The sequence below is a fragment of the Patella vulgata genome, chromosome 1, assembly GCF_932274485.2.
Source record: "Patella vulgata chromosome 1, xgPatVulg1.2, whole genome shotgun sequence".
In the NCBI taxonomy this organism is placed as follows: Eukaryota; Metazoa; Mollusca; class Gastropoda; family Patellidae; genus Patella; species Patella vulgata.
In genome coordinates, this window is record NC_065879.2 from 50,995,377 (window position 1) to 51,013,784 (window position 18,408).

The window sequence follows — 18,408 nt, forward strand, 5'->3', positions numbered from 1 at the left end:
TCACTGTTAGCTTGTTTTCACTAAAATAGTCATTGGAAATCAGGGCTGCCGACAACCAGTATCGCAGCGCAATTTGCGATACATATTTTGTCCGTTGCTAATCAAAAATTAAAATCTAACGTTTTTGATTTGCAGTAACTGCGAATCATTAATATGCCTGTCATTTTGGATATTGACACAAGGATAATCCACTTTCAACTTTTTTAATACCGAATAAAATTTTATAAACAAAACTGAATTCTCCGTGTGACATTTTCTTCTCGAACTACCCAGACACAATTCATTATACTACATGTATATAATAAAGGGACATAACTCTATGAATAGCGACTATTAAACCGGAAATAGGGAATCAAGTAGTACCACTCACGTTGCGGGACATGTCAATTTCAAGTAATTATATCAGAAAACATTTTGAAAGAAATAAATCCAGTGTATGCCCGCGTATTGTAAATAAAATTTATAAAAATAAATACATCTTAACGTATTGTAACATGATAAATCAAAGAAAGAATTCCCGTAAAATATTATTGTTCATATCGCGTGTGTCTAGACTAGTTAATAATAATAAAGGTGCGCGCGATTGAACCAAAATAGTAATACACGATAAAAAGTTGACGAAATTGTTTTCTAAAGAAGATTTCTAACGTAACAAAGAAATAACAATTAAAATGAGTAGGGCTTCGGAAGTCACTGCCAAGATTTGGCTTCAGACATTCACATTCACAAACTGTCACAACTACATGTGGCAGTGCTAAAAAAAATCTAAGAATGAAATCTAATCATCATATTTGTTATGAATTAAAGTAATTTCTTGTTATTTAGGTGTTTTATGTTGAAACTGAAAAACTGCTAATCAATTTTTAAATTTGCTAATCAAATTTGGCGAAATTGGACTTTTTGATTAGCAGTGCTGCTAATCAACTGTGAAAAATTACCGACAGCCCTGTTGGAAATACATATAAGTACATGTATTGTCTATTGACACCCAAACATTTTTGGGTTTCCATAAATATTACTATATATCATGCTGTCTTGATTGGGCCCCATGGACACAGTAAAATATCTTGTGTATATTATTATTTTTCAGAAATTGATGGTTACAGTGGTAGTGGTAGTGGTGGTGGAAATGATATTATAGAAAGCAGTGGTTCAGGTGTTGGTAGTCTACCTGATGAAGGTGTTGATAGTATAGATATAGACAACCCACCTTATAATACAGACAATTCCCATAGACCTAACAGTAATAATAAGAACATCAACAAACCACGCCCAACTCAACACCCCAACAAACCTACGGCAACGGCATCAATCAATCATATGACACTATCCATGATGACAGTGGTCATCCTACTGGCTAAAGCTTTAATAACAATAATAATGTGAGCACAGACAATATTATTGTAGCAAGGACTAATCCTGTCAATGCGAATATATACTATTTTAAACCAAAGTTATGAGAGAGATTTATTTACTACTCAAGATTATTTTATGATACAGCCAAGTAAGAATTAATATTGTTAAATGTACAATGGTGGTGAAGGAGGAATATATCTACCAATTAAAAAAAAATGCTGGCAACAAAAACTATGTAAACTTAGATTCCATAATAACAAGAGCAATATTGACTGTATTTTCACTGTGCCTGAATCTAATGATAACTGGTGCTGTAGGCTGGACTATTTGGAGTAATACAATGTGTGTAGTGATAGATAGCACCAAGATGTACATATGTACATTTCTTCTACTGTACTTAACATTTTTGTGTATTCACAGACAATAAACTTGTGTTCCAAGCCAATGTACATCTAAATGTTTTGCCAAAAAGTGAAAATTATGGCATTATTTATATTGTGTGAATTATTTTAATGCTAAGAAATAGCAAAAAATCAAGAAGTTACTTCCCACCTCAGTCCACCCCTTTGGTTGGTTATTGTACATGTGCTATGGTAATGTATAATTTACTTTTTGAGTGACTGGGGTTGTATTTGTTAAGAAACTTGTGATTTTTTTTTCCTTTTTATTTAAAATGCTGAGGTTTTAATTATCCTTCATTTAGGCCACTGGGCTTGTGCTGTCACTTTTGTCCGTCCAGCATAAATAACTTACACTTTTGATATTGTCATGAGAAACTGTTCAATGAGTTCATCTGCAGTATTCTGGTTTCATGTATTTACATACATATATTAATTCAGGGGAGTTTCGGGCACAAAAGTAATCCTATTTTCAAAAAGAAACAAACGATTTGCCAAGAACCAAAGATATTTGTTAAAATATTTAATATGTATGTGAACGTTCAAATATGTTCTATGGAAAGACTTGGGAGAACAGGGTCCTAAAAGGGCTGTGTGGAAATAAATGGCTCCTCTCATAAGAGTTTTACGGTGATGGAACAATGTTTAAAGCATTGATGTTATTTCGCCGTTAAATGTCAGACATATCCTATGCTATTTTCCAAACATCCAACCAGGAATATGCCCAATCGGATATCAAGATATAGTGAATAATATTCAAAATTCCAAAATTAATTGACTGTACTGAGTGTATAATAGGCTGGATTGATTAGGTAATTAAGTGATCAATGTATTTATTGTGTTATACCGTTTATACATCTACTTTAAAGGCTTTTTATATTATTAAATATACTGTATATTAAAATTGAAAGACAGTAGTCTTTGGGGCTTTTGTTTCAAAAGCTGCATTTGAAACCTACAAGACCACAATATATAGTCCCTTCTAAAAAGTCTGAATAGATAATTTTCATCCAATTACTAGTCCATGGTTTTATCATTTTTAATTTTAAATACGAAGAACAATGAAAATATTAACAACTTACCTCAGGGGATGGGACAATGTGAGATGTAATTTACTAGGCAGTTTGACTAGTTACACCTTGTATAATTATCTATTTATATATTTTTCTTTACCTTAGATTACTTACAGTTTTGTGTGTATATATATTGTATGTAAGGTAAAGCAGTTCTGATTGTTTATTGTAGAGTTTTAATCTTGTTGCAATCATGTTTGATTGGTTATTTGATTGGTTATGATGGGCTGATCGAATATCTACCAAATCAATCAAATACACATTTTTATTATTATGACATGACTTAATAACTTTATATATACAAGATGGTCAGTAGTTTTTAACTTTTACTTTTCTCATATTTTGCATGTTAAATTTTAATGGAAAGAGACTTGTACTAGATTAAACTATTTAAGAAAGGAGAAACTAGTATATTTGTTTAATGTAGATCAAACAAATATTCAGCAAGTAGAATTTGTATTTTATATGTTTGTATTGTGTCTTCCGTTTTAAATATTGAAATATAAAAATGTTCAGAAACACATAGTGCGTGATTTATTTCTGTTTCATATATTTTGTGTATTCATATATTTTGTGTGTGTGTGTGTGTATATATATATATGTATGTGTGTGTGTGTGTATATATATATATAATTGAAATTAAAGATGGCAAAATAAAACTACATTTTTATGGTAACGTTTTCACCGCGATAGCATAATTTCAATTATATATTACCAACGAGCAGCTTTAATTAACTATTCTACTATATTTATATATATATATATATATATATTAGAATAGTTAATTAAAGCTGCTCTTTGGTAATATATAATTGAAATTAAAGAATGTTTAATAAATGCCTGAAGAGCCGCTATCGCGGTGAAAACGTTACCATAAAATGTAGTTTTATTTTGCCATCTTTAATTTCAATTATAAATATATATATATATATATATATATATATATATATATTATGTAAAGCATACCTACATAATGTAGCACACATGTATACCATACATGTACAAACTAAGCATTTTTCTTTTAAAAAAAACTAAATGTACATGTAACTTAAATATCTACTGCTGCTTCTGCTGCTAAATGTAATTGTAGTACAAATGTAATGACAGTAAGATGAAGAACAAAAGAAATACAAAAATTATGTCACTTTCAAAAGTTGCTGCTGTTGGCATTTAAGAAAATACTTCCTCTTTGATACATGTATGTGTAAAATATAAAAGTGTTGAGTTAATGAAACCACTAATCGAAGCAACACATAAGAAACCAATTGAACATTTGGGGGGGGGGGCAGAATCAGAGGTTTAGCTCCTTATAAAGCTGGAAGATTACAGAACGTACAGTCAAATTAATTGGTTTTATATGTAACTAAGCTTCTATACCTGGGTTACCTATTTTTCTGTTTATGATGTTTGTAATTTTGAGTAAAGAATGGACCTTAAAATGGAATATTAATTAGCCTGCTAGAAAATATGAACGAATGAGTTCTTTTACAGCAATGAGAAACAAATGCTGATTAGATAATCTCCTGTCATTGATGTTAGCGGATTACAGAGGTACATCTACTAGACAAAATAATCTTAACTGTATGATAGTTTCATTACTGGTGGCCTACTTGATAATTGAGAATCAATCCTATCTGTTTAGTGTGGATCAGCTTGAAAATATGTTTTAGAATATTAAATATAATTGAATTCCATTTACTGTTTAAATACAGGGGATCGGCAAAGTATTATTATCTTCTCTGTTCTGTAGTCAATCAGTCTTGATTTTGTACTAGTCAGTCCAATTAGAATCTGTCTTATTCACAATAATAAAACTAATATAATTTAAGGGCGCATCCTTTCATTGGAAGAGCCTTAAATTCTTGAACTCTTCACTAATGAAAAAGCTGCCTCCTTAAAATATTACTGTTTTAAGATTTTGTTCTGATCTTTGATCCAATTGAATCCAAGCTAGGAGATTGTCTACCTGTACATGTAATATTTTGATTCTTCTTTTTTTTTAAATATTAAATAATGAAGTTGAGTACATTTAGTCTTGATTAAAATTTGAAATTTTAGATATTGATAATGCTGAAATGTACTTTGATCGATTATTTATCAAACATTTAATTTAAGAAAATATAAAAAATCAACAGTAGATAATCTGGCTTGTCTTGGATTCAATTCAGTTAAAAAGATGCCCTTCAAAAGATTTTAACGAGGCTTATACATATAGGTGGTGCTGGCTTATCTATTTATAGATGAAATGACAATCGGAGACCTGAAAGACTGTCTGTAGTTGTGAAAATTGTTATAAGGTCATTTCTAGTAATATAAATATTATAGAATGAGAATTGCATGTTTCTTGGTGTATGTACATGTAATGTTTTTTCATAAGTACAAGAAATATCAACTTTATGACTTACTTACAGATGTAGATTGTTTGGGGGGGTTTATAAAAGTAATGAAATAACTAGATCCATTTTAAATATTTGGTGCTCTCCTCCCATTTATATACATATTACATTTATATTTGTAAATTTTATATTCTTATTGACCAGCAGTTTAACCACATAATTTTGTTGGTTTTTTAAAATTAGTTTATAAAAGAAGCAGAATTAGACTTTATGGTATAGTTTTAGAATGATAAAACTATTAACCTATATTGACTTCTGCAGGGTAAATGTATTCTTAATCTGGTCATTTTTTTCTTATTTTTGTTGTCCCCCGCCTTTCGAAGAAAGCAGGGGACTATTAAAATGGGTTCATCCTGTCTGTCTGTCCGTCACACTTTTTGGGACACAATAACTCTCCTCCTAATTGAGCTAGAATGTTCAAACTTGGTGTAGGTGTTTGTTAGGTCAATGCCTTGATGGAGTTCGGAGATGGGCATTTTCTGTTTAGGGTAAGCAGAGATAAGCCATTTGATTAGTTGATGCTTTGGGACATGATAACTTTAGATTTAATTAAGTGAGGCTGATGAAATTTGGTGTATAGTTTTATTACATCAATACCTTGACTAAGTTCGATAATGAGCATTTTCTGCTCAGGGTAAGCAGAGCGATAAGCAATTTGATTGATCGACACTTTGGAACACACTAACTCTCATTCTACTTTAGCTAGAATATTCACACTTGGCATAGATGTTTATTAGATGAATGCCATGATGGAGTTCGAAGATGAGAATTTTCTGCTTAGGGTAAGCAGAAATAAGCAATTTGATTGGTTGATGCTTTGAGACGCAATAACTTTAGTTCAAATTAATTGAGAGTGATGAAACTTAGTGTATAGTTTTACACAATAACTCTCCTTGTAATTGAGGTAGAATGTTCAAACTTGGCGTAGGCATTCATTAAGTGAATGCCTTGATGGAGTTTGGTGATAAACATTGTCTGCTTACGGTATGCAGAGATAAGCAATCTGATTGGTTGATTGGGGCACGATAACTTTGGTTATAGATAAGTTAGAGTGATGAAACTCTAAGTATAGATTCATCATATCATTACCTTGACTAAGTTCAATGATGATAATTTTCTGCTTAGGCTAAGGAGCGATAGGCAATTTGATTGGTCAAGACGTTGGAATATAACAACTCTGCTTTTAATTGAGGTAGAATGTTTAAACTTGATGTAGATGTTCATTAGGTGAATGTCTTGACTGAGGTCAATGATTAACATTTCAAGCTAAAACTAAGCAGAGCTTTGATTCTATCTGATAGAGAGTGATGAAACTTAGTGTATAGTTGATAATCGGTTTGATTGCTTGATACTTTTGAAAAAAATAAATGTGCGATTACTTAAAGGTGCTAAATCGCTAAATTTCGGGACCTAGAAATGGACACAAATGGGTCGCAACGCATATAATAATGTAATACGAATGTATATAAACTGATTTACATTCAATCTTTCTGATTTTACTATAATTTATAATCAGCTATGTTAGGTGAAATACGTCAAAAGTCTCAATCGAATGGCAATCTCTAGCGTCTGGTTATTCAGTCTACACCGATAGTATTTATTGCGCAAGCTCGTCAGATAAGAATATGGCGTCACAGTTTGACTATAACTTGTGGAATATGTCTAGCCTCGTTCTTTGAGTACCTTGTTACTAATGACGTGAGGCGCATTATGGTACACGATTCGTGTACCAATGGTAAAATGTTTATTTTGTCTTAAATATTGGATATTAGAAGCCCATCTTTTCCCTGTAAGATCACAACATCAATTTAAATTGACAAAAATTCGTGTTTTCAATGTCGAAGACTTTGGACAATATTGAGTTAGAGACTTTAATATGTGTCATCTATTTATTTTGTGATTTCGGCGGGGGACATCAGCCTCACTGTTGGCTTGTTATAACAATGACAATGGTATAAACATAAGTAGAGCAGAATGTGTAGTTTTATATTTGGCCACATATTTAGTGTTGAATATTCATTTGATGTGAAATACAACTGATTGATTTTAGTAAGTACAGCATCTTCATATAGTTTAACATTTTATATAAATGACAAATAATAAACTATTTTTCAAAAGTTCATTTACTGATTTATCCTTCTTGTAAGTGGGTGACAGAGTCACTAATGATAGACCTCGTTCAGGTCGTCCTAGAGCCACTACACAAGCCCAGGATCGATACATTCGTACACAGGTCCTGTGAAATCGAGGACAAACGGCCAATCAGCTTTCTGTAAACTTGTACCAAGTTACAGGAATTCGAGTTACACCCCAAACGATTAGAAATCGGCTACATGTTGCATGCACGACGACCGCGTGTTGTGCCTCCATTAACTCGCCAGCACATCGCAAACAGGCGTCAATGGTGCAGGCAGCGTAGAAATTGGGGTAATCGTCGATGGGCGCGTGTAATGTAATGAGTCCAGATTGGCGTGCTCGCGTTTGGAGGCGTGTAAATGAGCGTCATGCTAACGTCCGACAGCATGACAAATTCGGGCGTGGGTCTGTTGTGGTGTGGGGAGGAATCACCATGACTGGCAGAACGGACTTGCATATTGTTCATTACTAGAATTGGCCGTGGCACTGCAAGAGGAATGGGTCAGATCGACCCAAATCGTGATTGGACGGTTGATTAGGAGCATGCCAAAACGAATTGCTGAATGTGTCTGGGGATTGGTGGAGCAATTACTCATTATTAAGTCAAAAATCAAAAACGTCCATTTTCACTTTTGACAGTGTATCTCTTTGCGATAAGCCGCCCATATGAACTGTTCATGTGTAGGCAATTGACCTGTTATTAACATACACTGGTTACCTCTAATAAAAACAGCAGTGCATTTCTGCAGTTTTGTATTGTTTCTGAATGTCCCCTACTTTTTTTGAAGAGTATATAAAAGATTGTCATTTTTTTCCCCGCCAACTGGAATGTTTTATAAACCAAAAATGTGTGATAAAAAATTTAGTAAGATCAGATTTTATTTTTGGTGATTTAGTCTTTTCGCACACCGTATTGCACAATATATTCCAGTATTTACACCTCAAATATCATCCAAGGATTGCCAATTGCCTATAAATTTATGTGTTGCTTGTACAATAGGCCTATTGTTATTTTATTATTATTACAACATATTTATAGTGCGCCCTTTCATGTAACATGTTCAGGGGCACCTACAACGTGCCAATATAATCATAAATAAACAACAAGATTATGGAGTCATGACGAAAGGTTATGTAAACATATTTGGAGCTGTTTAAACCCAAATGATATTGTTACGCAGTTAGTTATTGGTTGTTAATCGGACTATTGACCAGTCATGATTTGGAACAGAAATTTGCTTTCATTACGGCAGTGTTGAGTGGGATTAGGTCTAATCAAATGAAACACTGCGAGGAGTATGCTACAATAGTGACCTTACGCGCATATACTATTTGTTTTTTGTCTTTTTGACTTGATAGACACTTGATAGACACATGTATATGATTGCTATGCTAGTATAAAATACACTATTTAGTTCTTATACGCCCACATTGAAATGTGGTCGTATATTGTCGTCACCCCCGCCCGTCCATCCGTCGGTCCCCTTGGACGCTCTAGAGGCTAAAGTTAATATCCGATTGACTTTAAATTTATACACAGTGTTTAAGGTCATGAAACAAAGATGAATCACTGGTGTTCTACATGCAGTTGCCCATTCCCTAAATTTCGTCGAGAACTTCCCTTTACAGCACAGCTAGTATGACATTATGGGATCATCAGAGTACTGAATTTGTATAAGGGTTGACCACCAAAATTTCAATTCACTGATATTCATAGCAGACTGGGGACAGAATATCATGACCGTGTTAGTGCAAAAACAAAACAACGCTTCTCAACTTGGTGTATTATTATGCCATAAAAGTCTCAAACCAGGCAGAAAATAGAAATTAAATACCTCTTCATCAATTCTAAACCTAAATGTCAATACAGATAGGCAATCACAATGGCAAAAAAGAAACGAGACAGACACCAAATCAGGCAGAACATAGATATTCAATACCTCTTCATCAATTCTACACGAAAATGTCAATACAGATAGGCAAACAATATGCCATAAAAGAAGGGAGAAAAATATATCTAAAAATAACCGGCACTACCGAGATATGCAAAATTAATAGTGTTCTGCATCCATCTAGCCACATCAGCCACCAAACGATAATTTACTTGTTTTGATTCAATGGCACCCGACGGAGAAATCTCGATTTTCGCCAGAGTACCAATCTTTTACTGTTTTTTTTCTCTCAAAATATCGGATATGTAACGATATTTAGCAAATAATTGCTAGTCTGAGTCCATTTTGTTAGGAGTAGTTACAAGTGTTATCAATCATATAGCGATTTTTTTCGACTTTTTTTTCAAAGATTGGGGCCCTTTTTGGACCGTTTATGCTATATTGACCCTTTTAGATTTGCATTCACATCCTAAACCACCGTTAGGAGCCTAAGTAACCGAAGTTTAAGAAACAAATTTATAGTAGTTTTCGTGATAAAAGCGTCTGAATAGGCTCTAAAAAGTAAAATTCTAGATTTTCAGCATCCAATGATCTATTGCCTTGTATCATTTGAATGTCATAAGAACGTCCATTATTGGGGCTATATCGGATCGTAGCTACCTGAATTATGGCTCCTGATTGTACAAAAAATTGCGTTTTTAGCTTTTGTGGACCCTATAGAGGTCATAATTTTTATCTGATTTAAAAAAACGTATTATTATATCACCGTTACACCCTAAGGACGGCTGAGTTCGAATTTCGTGAAAATCGGCCCAAAACTGAAAGACAAAATGGCCGCCCCTTGTTCTCAAATAGCATAAAAATATGGTATATCAAGGTTGTGGACCCTATAGAGGTCACAATTTTTATCCGATTTTGTTGAAACTTGTAATGTAAGTTTATAACCCAAAGATCGTGGTTCCTTTCGATATTCGCGCACATTGGACCGTAACTTTCTGAATTATGGCCCCTGATTGTACGAAAAATCGTGTTTTTAGCTTGTGGAACCTATAGAGGTCATAATTTTTATCCGATTTAAAAAAACGTATTATTATATCACCGTTACACCCTAAGGGCGGCTGAGTTCGAATCTCGTGAAAATCGGCCCAAAACTGACAGACAAAATGGCCGCCCTTTGTTCTCAAATAGCATAAAAATATGGTATATCAAGGTTGTGGACCCTATAGACGTCACAATTTTAATCCTATTTTGACAAAACTTGAAATGTAAGTTTATAACCCAAAGATCTCGGTTCCTTTCGATATTATTGGACCGTAACTTCCTGAATTATGGCCCCTGATTGTACGAAAAATCACTTTCTTTTTAGCTTGTTCTCTATCCATCTCTCGAAAATGTGGGCGTATCCTGCCTGGCAGCCGCTGGTTTTTACTTTTTACGTTTTTTTTTCAAAATATTGGATATTTTTTCGACTACTTCCGGTTTTTTGATCATTGTCGGGATAGTTTTAACAAGTTGTTTGGTTACCTAACCTTCTGTATAAGAAGTTTCAGAAAAATCCATTCAGCTGTTTTCCATGTAATAGAGCATGTTCCAAAATTTCACGATTTTTCGACTTTTTTCGATTTTCAGTCCCTTTTTTATCCTATTCCATCTTATTGGATGGTTTCATGCACAAGACTACCGAAAGGACTCTCGATCCAGAAAGTTTAAGAAAAATTCTTGGAGCAGTTTTCGAGATAAAGGCCTCCAAAAATGCTCCAAATCAGAAAATACTTGATTATCAGCGTGCCATAGTTTGCTGCCTGGTCATAGTATCCGTATGACTTGGGTATCATATGACAGTCTAATCATCGTGCTACCCAACGATACATTAATTTGTTTAATCCGTTGAAATTGGACGGAGAAATCCCGTTTTTCCCCAAAAGCACACATTTTTTTCAAATTATCGAGCATTATTTCGACTACTTCCGGTTTACGGACCGTTGTTGAAATTGCTTTATCCAGCGGTCTGACTATATTGGTTTATGTTCCAGGACTTTCAGAAATATCGATTTATCCTTTCCCAAAAATATAAGGGCTGGGAAATGGGCTGAAAATGGGCAGAAAAATAAAGGGCGATAACTCGGAATGAAAGAAATTTCTGGAATCGGATGGTCTTCACGTATCCAAAAATGTAGGTCAAATTTGAAAATTTTGAAAAATAACAAAACGCTAGAAGTCAGCGACGAAGTTTCGAAATTTTCAACTGCTATCGTCCGAGAAAAGACTCAGGGTTTCTGAAAATGTCATTTGTATGAAAATGGGTACAGAATTGACGAAGCTACGGCCGTTTTTTAATTTTTATGCACCGCACGAAATTCGGCCACTTCCGGTCTGCGCAGAAGTTTCAAAAATAGTTTATCAAGTAGCCACCACATGGTTTCCCGATAGAAAATTAGGTCCCATATCGGTATCTGTTACAGGCACTGAGAAATAGGCTCCGGCGAAAAAAAATAATAACTAGACCTGCAAGCAGCACTGAACCAGATTTCAGGAATCAGACAGGAAGTGTTTCATACAATAGCCCATTCATCGAGCTACCAAATGATACTTTAGATGTTTTGATCCGGTCAAATCCCGATTGTTGCAAGAGCACCGATTTTTTTACTGTCTTTTTTTTTTAAATTATCAAATATTTTTTTGACTACTTCCTGTTTACGGATCATTATCGGGATAGATTTAACAAGTGGTATGGGAACTTAACTTCCTGTACCAGAAGTTTCAGAAAGATGGAGGCAGACCACCATTAAATTTCATCATCTTGGTACCCACGAATTGTAGTTCGTCTATTTATAGCAATTCTCTCTCTCTCTCTTTTCTCCCCTTTTGCATGCCCATTTGTGTTGATTTTCTGGTCTAGAATGGACGGAGAGGGTTTGAATTAACATTTTCTGCCAGGTTTTGGTAAATATTCATGATTTTGAGGCGAAAGGATAAGAGGGTTATCAGGTTAGCTACGGCGATATGTGCGGCAACTAGTTACATGTTTTTAGTATGCTTCTTCAAGTTTGTGTATCTCAAAATTTTGGTGGTCAACCTCATACAAATTTTAGTGCAAAGACATGACCATTTGTTCCTCTGTCTGTAGTGAAAAGCATTCAGCCCAACGAAAATTTGGGGAAAAGTTGGAGGTGGGCAAAGAGGCCAGAATTAACATTGAAGTCAATGGGGAAATTAATGGTGGTCTGCCTCCAGATCTATTGGACAGTTTTACCTCCCTTATACCATTAGTAGCAGATTTACAGATATAACGATTTTTCGACTTTATACTATATTGAGGCGTTTAAATTTGGATTCACACCATAGACCACCGTCAGGACTCTAAGTAACATAAGTTTAAGAAAGAAAATAAGAGAGGTTTTCGAGATAAAAGCGTCTGAATAGGCTCCAAAAATTAAAATATTCTTAGTAGGCATTCCTTTTGGTAGCCCTTCTTGTAACTTGCTAACCTGTAGGTCCAATATTCAATCCCCATTTAGTCAAGAAATATTCAAATTTTCCAGCTTGGTTCTTCTCAAAGGTTTAAGGATGATGTGTGAGCAAATGATTAACGCTGTGGATGCGAGTCATTGATTGTAAATGACAAGGACTAGGGCCTGTCCTACCTTGTGGATTTTCTCCCACTGCAAAAGGTTCTGTCACACAGTGAAACTGCTATGGATTACACCCATGTTTTTAGTGTTCAGGGCGTTGGGTTGCCTGTCCACCTTGTAGTTTTTCTCCAGGTCCTCTGGTTTCCTCCCACTGCTAAAGACCTTGTAATTTTTTCCTGGTTTCCTCCCACTGCTACAGACCCAAACACACAAGTATATTATTGAAATAAAATTTAACCATAATGCCAAAGGACGTTAAACCACATTTCTTCATCAGCAAAGTCAGAATAAGAAATCGATTTTCACAATTTACTATTAAGCACCTGATATAACAAGGGTCTGTAATTGCATAAAGTCGCGTTGTCTCCGACACCCACAACCTCCAGCAATCTGTATGAGGGTTGACCACCAAAATTTCAATTAACAGAAATTCATAGCAGACTGGGATCAGAATATCATTGCAAACACAAAAACTCTTTACTCACATTTCTTCAGCCATAAAAAGTCTCAATCTCAATTGGACATCAAAACCAGGCAGAAAATAGAAATCAATACCTCGTCATCAATTCTACACCAAGATGATAATTCAGATAGGCAAGTAAAATGCCTGAAAAGGAGGGAGACAAAATATATCTCAAAATAACCAGCACTACCGAGATATTCAGAGAGAGAGAGACATGGGATTTAACGTCCACTTGACACAAACTAGATCATTTTGGGACTAACATATGGTTTAATTTTATTTCAATAATTCGCTTGCGCTTAGGGGTCTTTAGTAGTAGGAGGAAACCCGAGGACCCTGGAGAAAACCCACGAAGTTGGACCGAGATATGAAAGAATCGAAGGAAGCATTCGAATACGAAAGTCCATTCACTGGGCTATCGAAGGATACTTTAGCTCTTTTGATCTGGTAATATCCAACGGAGAAATCGCGCTTTTGACAAAAATCCTTTTTTTTCTCTTTTTTTTTTCAAAATATCTGATGTTTTATCGACTATTTCCGGTTTAAGCATCATTTTCGGGATAGTTTTAACACATGGCGTTGGCACCTAACTTCCTGTTCAAGAAGTTTCAGAAACATCAATTACCAGATATTTAACGATTTTTAGCCAATAATTGGTAGCCCGATTCCACCGTTCTTAGAGATAGTTACCTCCCTTATACTCCTATAGTAGAGTTAGAAATATAACGATTTTTCAACATTTTTTTCAAAGATTGGGGCCCTTTTTGGAACATTTATCCTATATTGAGGCTTTTAAATTTGAATTCACACCCTAGACCACCATTACTTAAGTAACACCAACAACTCCCAGCAATCTGTATTAGGGTTCACCACCAAAATTAATCAGGCAGAAAATAGAAATTCAATACCTTGTCATCAATTCTACACCAAAATGACAATTCAGATAGGCAAGCAAAATGGCTGAAAAGGAGGGAGACAAAATATATCTCAAAATAACCGGCACTACCGAGATATGGAGATAGAAATGGGGTTTAACGTCCACTCGACACAAACTAGGTAAAGGAAAAAAGAGAAGTTTTCAGGATGAAAGCATCTGAATAGCCCCCAAAAATGAAAATACTCGATTTTCAGCGTCCCATTATATATATATATATATTGCCTACCCAGCGAATTTTTACCATTTAGATTTCATACGATCGTCCATTGTTCGGGCTATCCAATGACACTTTAGTTGTTTTGAAATCTTACATAGTAATCACTTTTTTCGCAAGATCACCATTTTTTTTACTTTTTATGTTTTTTTTCTCAAAATATCGGATATTTTTTCGACTACTTCCGGTTTTTGGATCATTGTCGGGATAATTTTAACAAGTTGTTTGGTTACCTAACCTTCTGTACAAGACGTTTCAGAAAAATCCATTCAGCTGTTTTCCAAAGAAAGAAAAAAAGAAGAGCATTTTCAGTAATTTAAGGATTTTTCAACTTTTTTCCAAGATTGAGGTTCTTTTTGGACCACTTATATTATTTCAATGCTTTTATTTTTAAACTCACACCATAGTCCACCCATAGGACTCTGAGTAAAAAACGTTTAAGAAAAAACTTAGTTTTCGTTCTTGAGAAAATGGCGTCTCAAAATGGTCCAAAACGGAAAATACTAGATTTTTGGAGATTATAAATTTTGTCGTTTGAGGGTTTACAAGGTTCTACAAACTGAAAAAAGGGTCTCTGGAAGTAATCTACAGAAATTGTTGAAATTTGACAGGCTTTTTCATTTTACTAATTTAAATAATGCATATAAATTTCATACAGATCACATGATCACTTTTGTCATTCAAACGTTCACAATCGCCATAACTCTAGAAATTATTGACGGAAATTGCTCATATTGCTTAAATTCAATAGGCTTCTCCGTTTCACTAATCTAAATAATGCATATAAATTTCACAAAGATCGGATGATAACTTTTGGCGTTGTAGCGTTCACAAGGATCAATAAAGTGAAACAAGGACCATAACTCTAGACGTAATAAACGGAAATTGCTGAAATTCAATAGGCTTCTTTGTTTCACTAACCTAAATAATGCATATAAATTTCAGAAAGATCGGATGATAACTTTTGACGTTGGAGCGTTCACAAGGTTCAATAAAGTGAAACAAGGGCCATAACTCTAGACATAATAAACGGAAATTGCTGAAATTCAATAGGCTTCTTCGTTACACCATTTTAAATAATGCATGTAAATTTCACAAAGATCGAATGATAACTTTTGGCGTTGGAGCAATCACAAGGTTCAATAAAGTGAAACAAGGGCCATAACTCTAGACGTAAAAAACAGAAATTGTTGAAATTCAATAGACTTCTTCGTTTCAGTAATTTAAATAATGCATATAAATTTCAGAAAGATCGGATGATAACTTTTGGCATTAGAGCGTTCACAAGTTTCAACAAAGTGAAACAAGGACCATAACTCTAGACGTAATAAACGGAAATTGCTGAAATAGGCTTCTTTGTTTCACTAACCTAAATAATGCATATAAATTTCAGAAAGATCGGATGATAACTTTTGACATTGGAGCGTTCACAAGGTTCAATAAAGTGAAACAAGGGCCATAACTCTAGACATAATAAACGGAAATTGCTGAAATTCAATAGGCTTCTTCGTTACACCATTTTAAATAATGCATGTAAATTTCACAAAGATCGAATGATAACTTTTGGCGTTGAAGCAATCACAAGGTTCAATAAAGTGAAACAAGGGCCATAACTCTAGACGCAAAAAAACAGAAATTGTTGAAATTCAATAGACTTCTTCGTTTCAGTAATTTAAATAATGCATATAAATTTCAGAAAGATCGGATGATAACTTTTGGCGTTAGAGCGTTCACAAGTTTCAACAAAGTGAAACAAGGGCCATAACTCTAGACGTAATAAACGGAAATTGTTGAAATTAAATAGGCTTCTTCATCTCACTAATGTAAACAACATATATCAATTTTAAAACAATTGGATGATAACTTTTGGCATTGGAGCGTTCACAAGAAATTGTGGACGATGGACGGACCGACCGACAGACAGACGGACGGGGGCGACGGCAATATACGTCCACATTTCAATGTGGGCGTATAAAAATGTATTTATTTATTTATTTAGTTAATATATGTATTTATTTATTTATTTAGTTAATATGCATATATAATTATTTATTATATATTTGTACTTATTATATATCAAACTGTTTATAAATATTTATACTATAAAAATGTATTTATTTCTTTATTTACTATGTTGAAGTGTCACAAACTTGTTACAGACTATACTTTAAATCACCTTAAACCCCCTTTGTTGGTTAATCAGTCATGGCCTGGTGGACCTAGAGTCTAAACAATAGATGTGGGGAAAGTGAGGTGTCCTCCTCTAGAGAGACCACAAGCTAAAAGTGCGATTTTTTTTGTAAAATCAGGGGCCATAATTCAGGAAATTACGATCCAATAAGCGCGAATATCGAAAGAAACAAGATATTTGGATTATAAACATGCATTTCAAGTTTCATCAAAATCGGATCAAAATTGTGACCTCTAGAGTTTCCACAAGCTAAAAATGTGATTTTTCGTACAATCAGGGGCCACAATCCATGAAGTTATGGTCCGATACATGCCAATATCGATACATGCCTTCAAAACAAATATTTTTTTTCAAGTGGGTTAAATCTATTATTTGTTTAACATTATGATATTTGATTCCATTGGACATATAGATTGGATCAATATGATCATAGAGATGTAAAAAATTGCTTCTAGCAATTAGAAAGTCAGCTAACTTGGCGGTAAGTTAGTAACAAATTTTGTCAGGATCAAATTTTTGGCATATGTAACACATGGTAACAAATGTATATATGGAATTAATATTGCTGGATTTGGTTGATTCTGCGTCTATTTTATAACACGTGTGCAATGCTTATGTGGATATCTGTTTAACTGTTTCATTGGTACCGCATTTGACATGAGTTCAAGAGTAACGTGGCACCGGAAATGACATACGTTTAAGAGTAACGTGGCACCGGAAGTGACATAAGTTTAAGAGTAACGTGGCACCTGTGAAACCCGTCATTACTGCATTGCAGTTCTAGTTGTAATTATTTTCATTGCAAAAATCGAAAAGCAGAACATAAATTTAAAGTGGATCAGACAATGACTTTCCCTATAAAAGCATTCACAAATTTTTAAAAAGTGAGCAAGGCCATAATGTAACTCTCATAGGCGTACGGGCCGATTTTCCTTTAGGGGGGGGGGGGGGTCATTTTTTCCCGAAAAATGAACCTACATAACTTTACCAGATAGTCCCTATCACAAAATGATTAGTAAAATCTCGAAAAATAAGAGCAAGTAGTGCTTAGCCGAGCGAATTTTATGGAACTGCTGTATGAGGACTAGACACCCTGAACAAAAATCAGAATTGTGTGATTTTCTGCAACTCTGAACTCCGGTTGGGAATTGCATCACCCCACCCAATTGTCAGTAAAAGACCTGGATTTCGGGCACTTCATTTTGCAGGCTGGAATAATTTTCATATATGCTAACTCTAGAAGTAGTAAACAGAGCGGAAATCATTGAAAATCAATAGGATTGTCATGAACATAAATTCTTTGCAAGTCAATTGGGTGGTAACTTTAGTATGGAAGCCTATAACTACCATTCATAATTTCTACTTTTCGCCTCGAAAAGTAGAAGTTACAACAAAATGTGAGGCGACAACACGCTATACAAGCCAAAATCAACTCGAAAATCGGAAATTAAGAAATAACACACCGCGATAATAGCGTCCCTCGTTTTTTCCTTATTTTCGACTTGCATTTTGGCTTGTATACCGTATATGGTAATGCACAGACTTTTTCTATTTTTCTTGTCTTCTCTTACAAAGTTACAGCCAATTATTTTTTTGAATTGTCAGATATCCTCCAAAAGTCTCATATATCAACTTTTGGTCTTCGAAGGAATTATTAGTGAGCCGAAATTCGCCTGTGTATCTGTTATCACTCGTTACTTCAGTCAGTTACATAGAAGGA

The 18,408-nt window shown here is 34.4% G+C and overlaps 1 protein-coding gene and 1 long non-coding RNA gene across 2 annotated transcripts in view; one reads left to right on the plus strand and one right to left on the minus strand.

The window, feature by feature from the left end:
- Positions 1 to 3,494, plus strand: part of LOC130013668 (glypican-6-like) — a 94,703-nt gene extending 91,209 nt beyond the window's left edge. Inside the window, exon 8 of the mRNA XM_056102557.1 lies at positions 1,091 to 3,494. Within this exon, the coding sequence (XP_055958532.1) occupies positions 1,091 to 1,386 (296 nt within the window). The 3' untranslated portion in view covers positions 1,387 to 3,494. The remainder of the gene's footprint in view (positions 1 to 1,090) is intronic.
- Positions 3,495 to 9,128: 5,634 nt separating this feature from the next.
- Positions 9,129 to 18,408, minus strand: part of LOC130013674 (uncharacterized) — a 75,821-nt gene continuing 66,541 nt past the window's right edge. The window contains exon 3 of the long non-coding RNA XR_008788890.1: positions 9,129 to 13,490. This is a non-coding gene — a long non-coding RNA (uncharacterized LOC130013674). The remainder of the gene's footprint in view (positions 13,491 to 18,408) is intronic.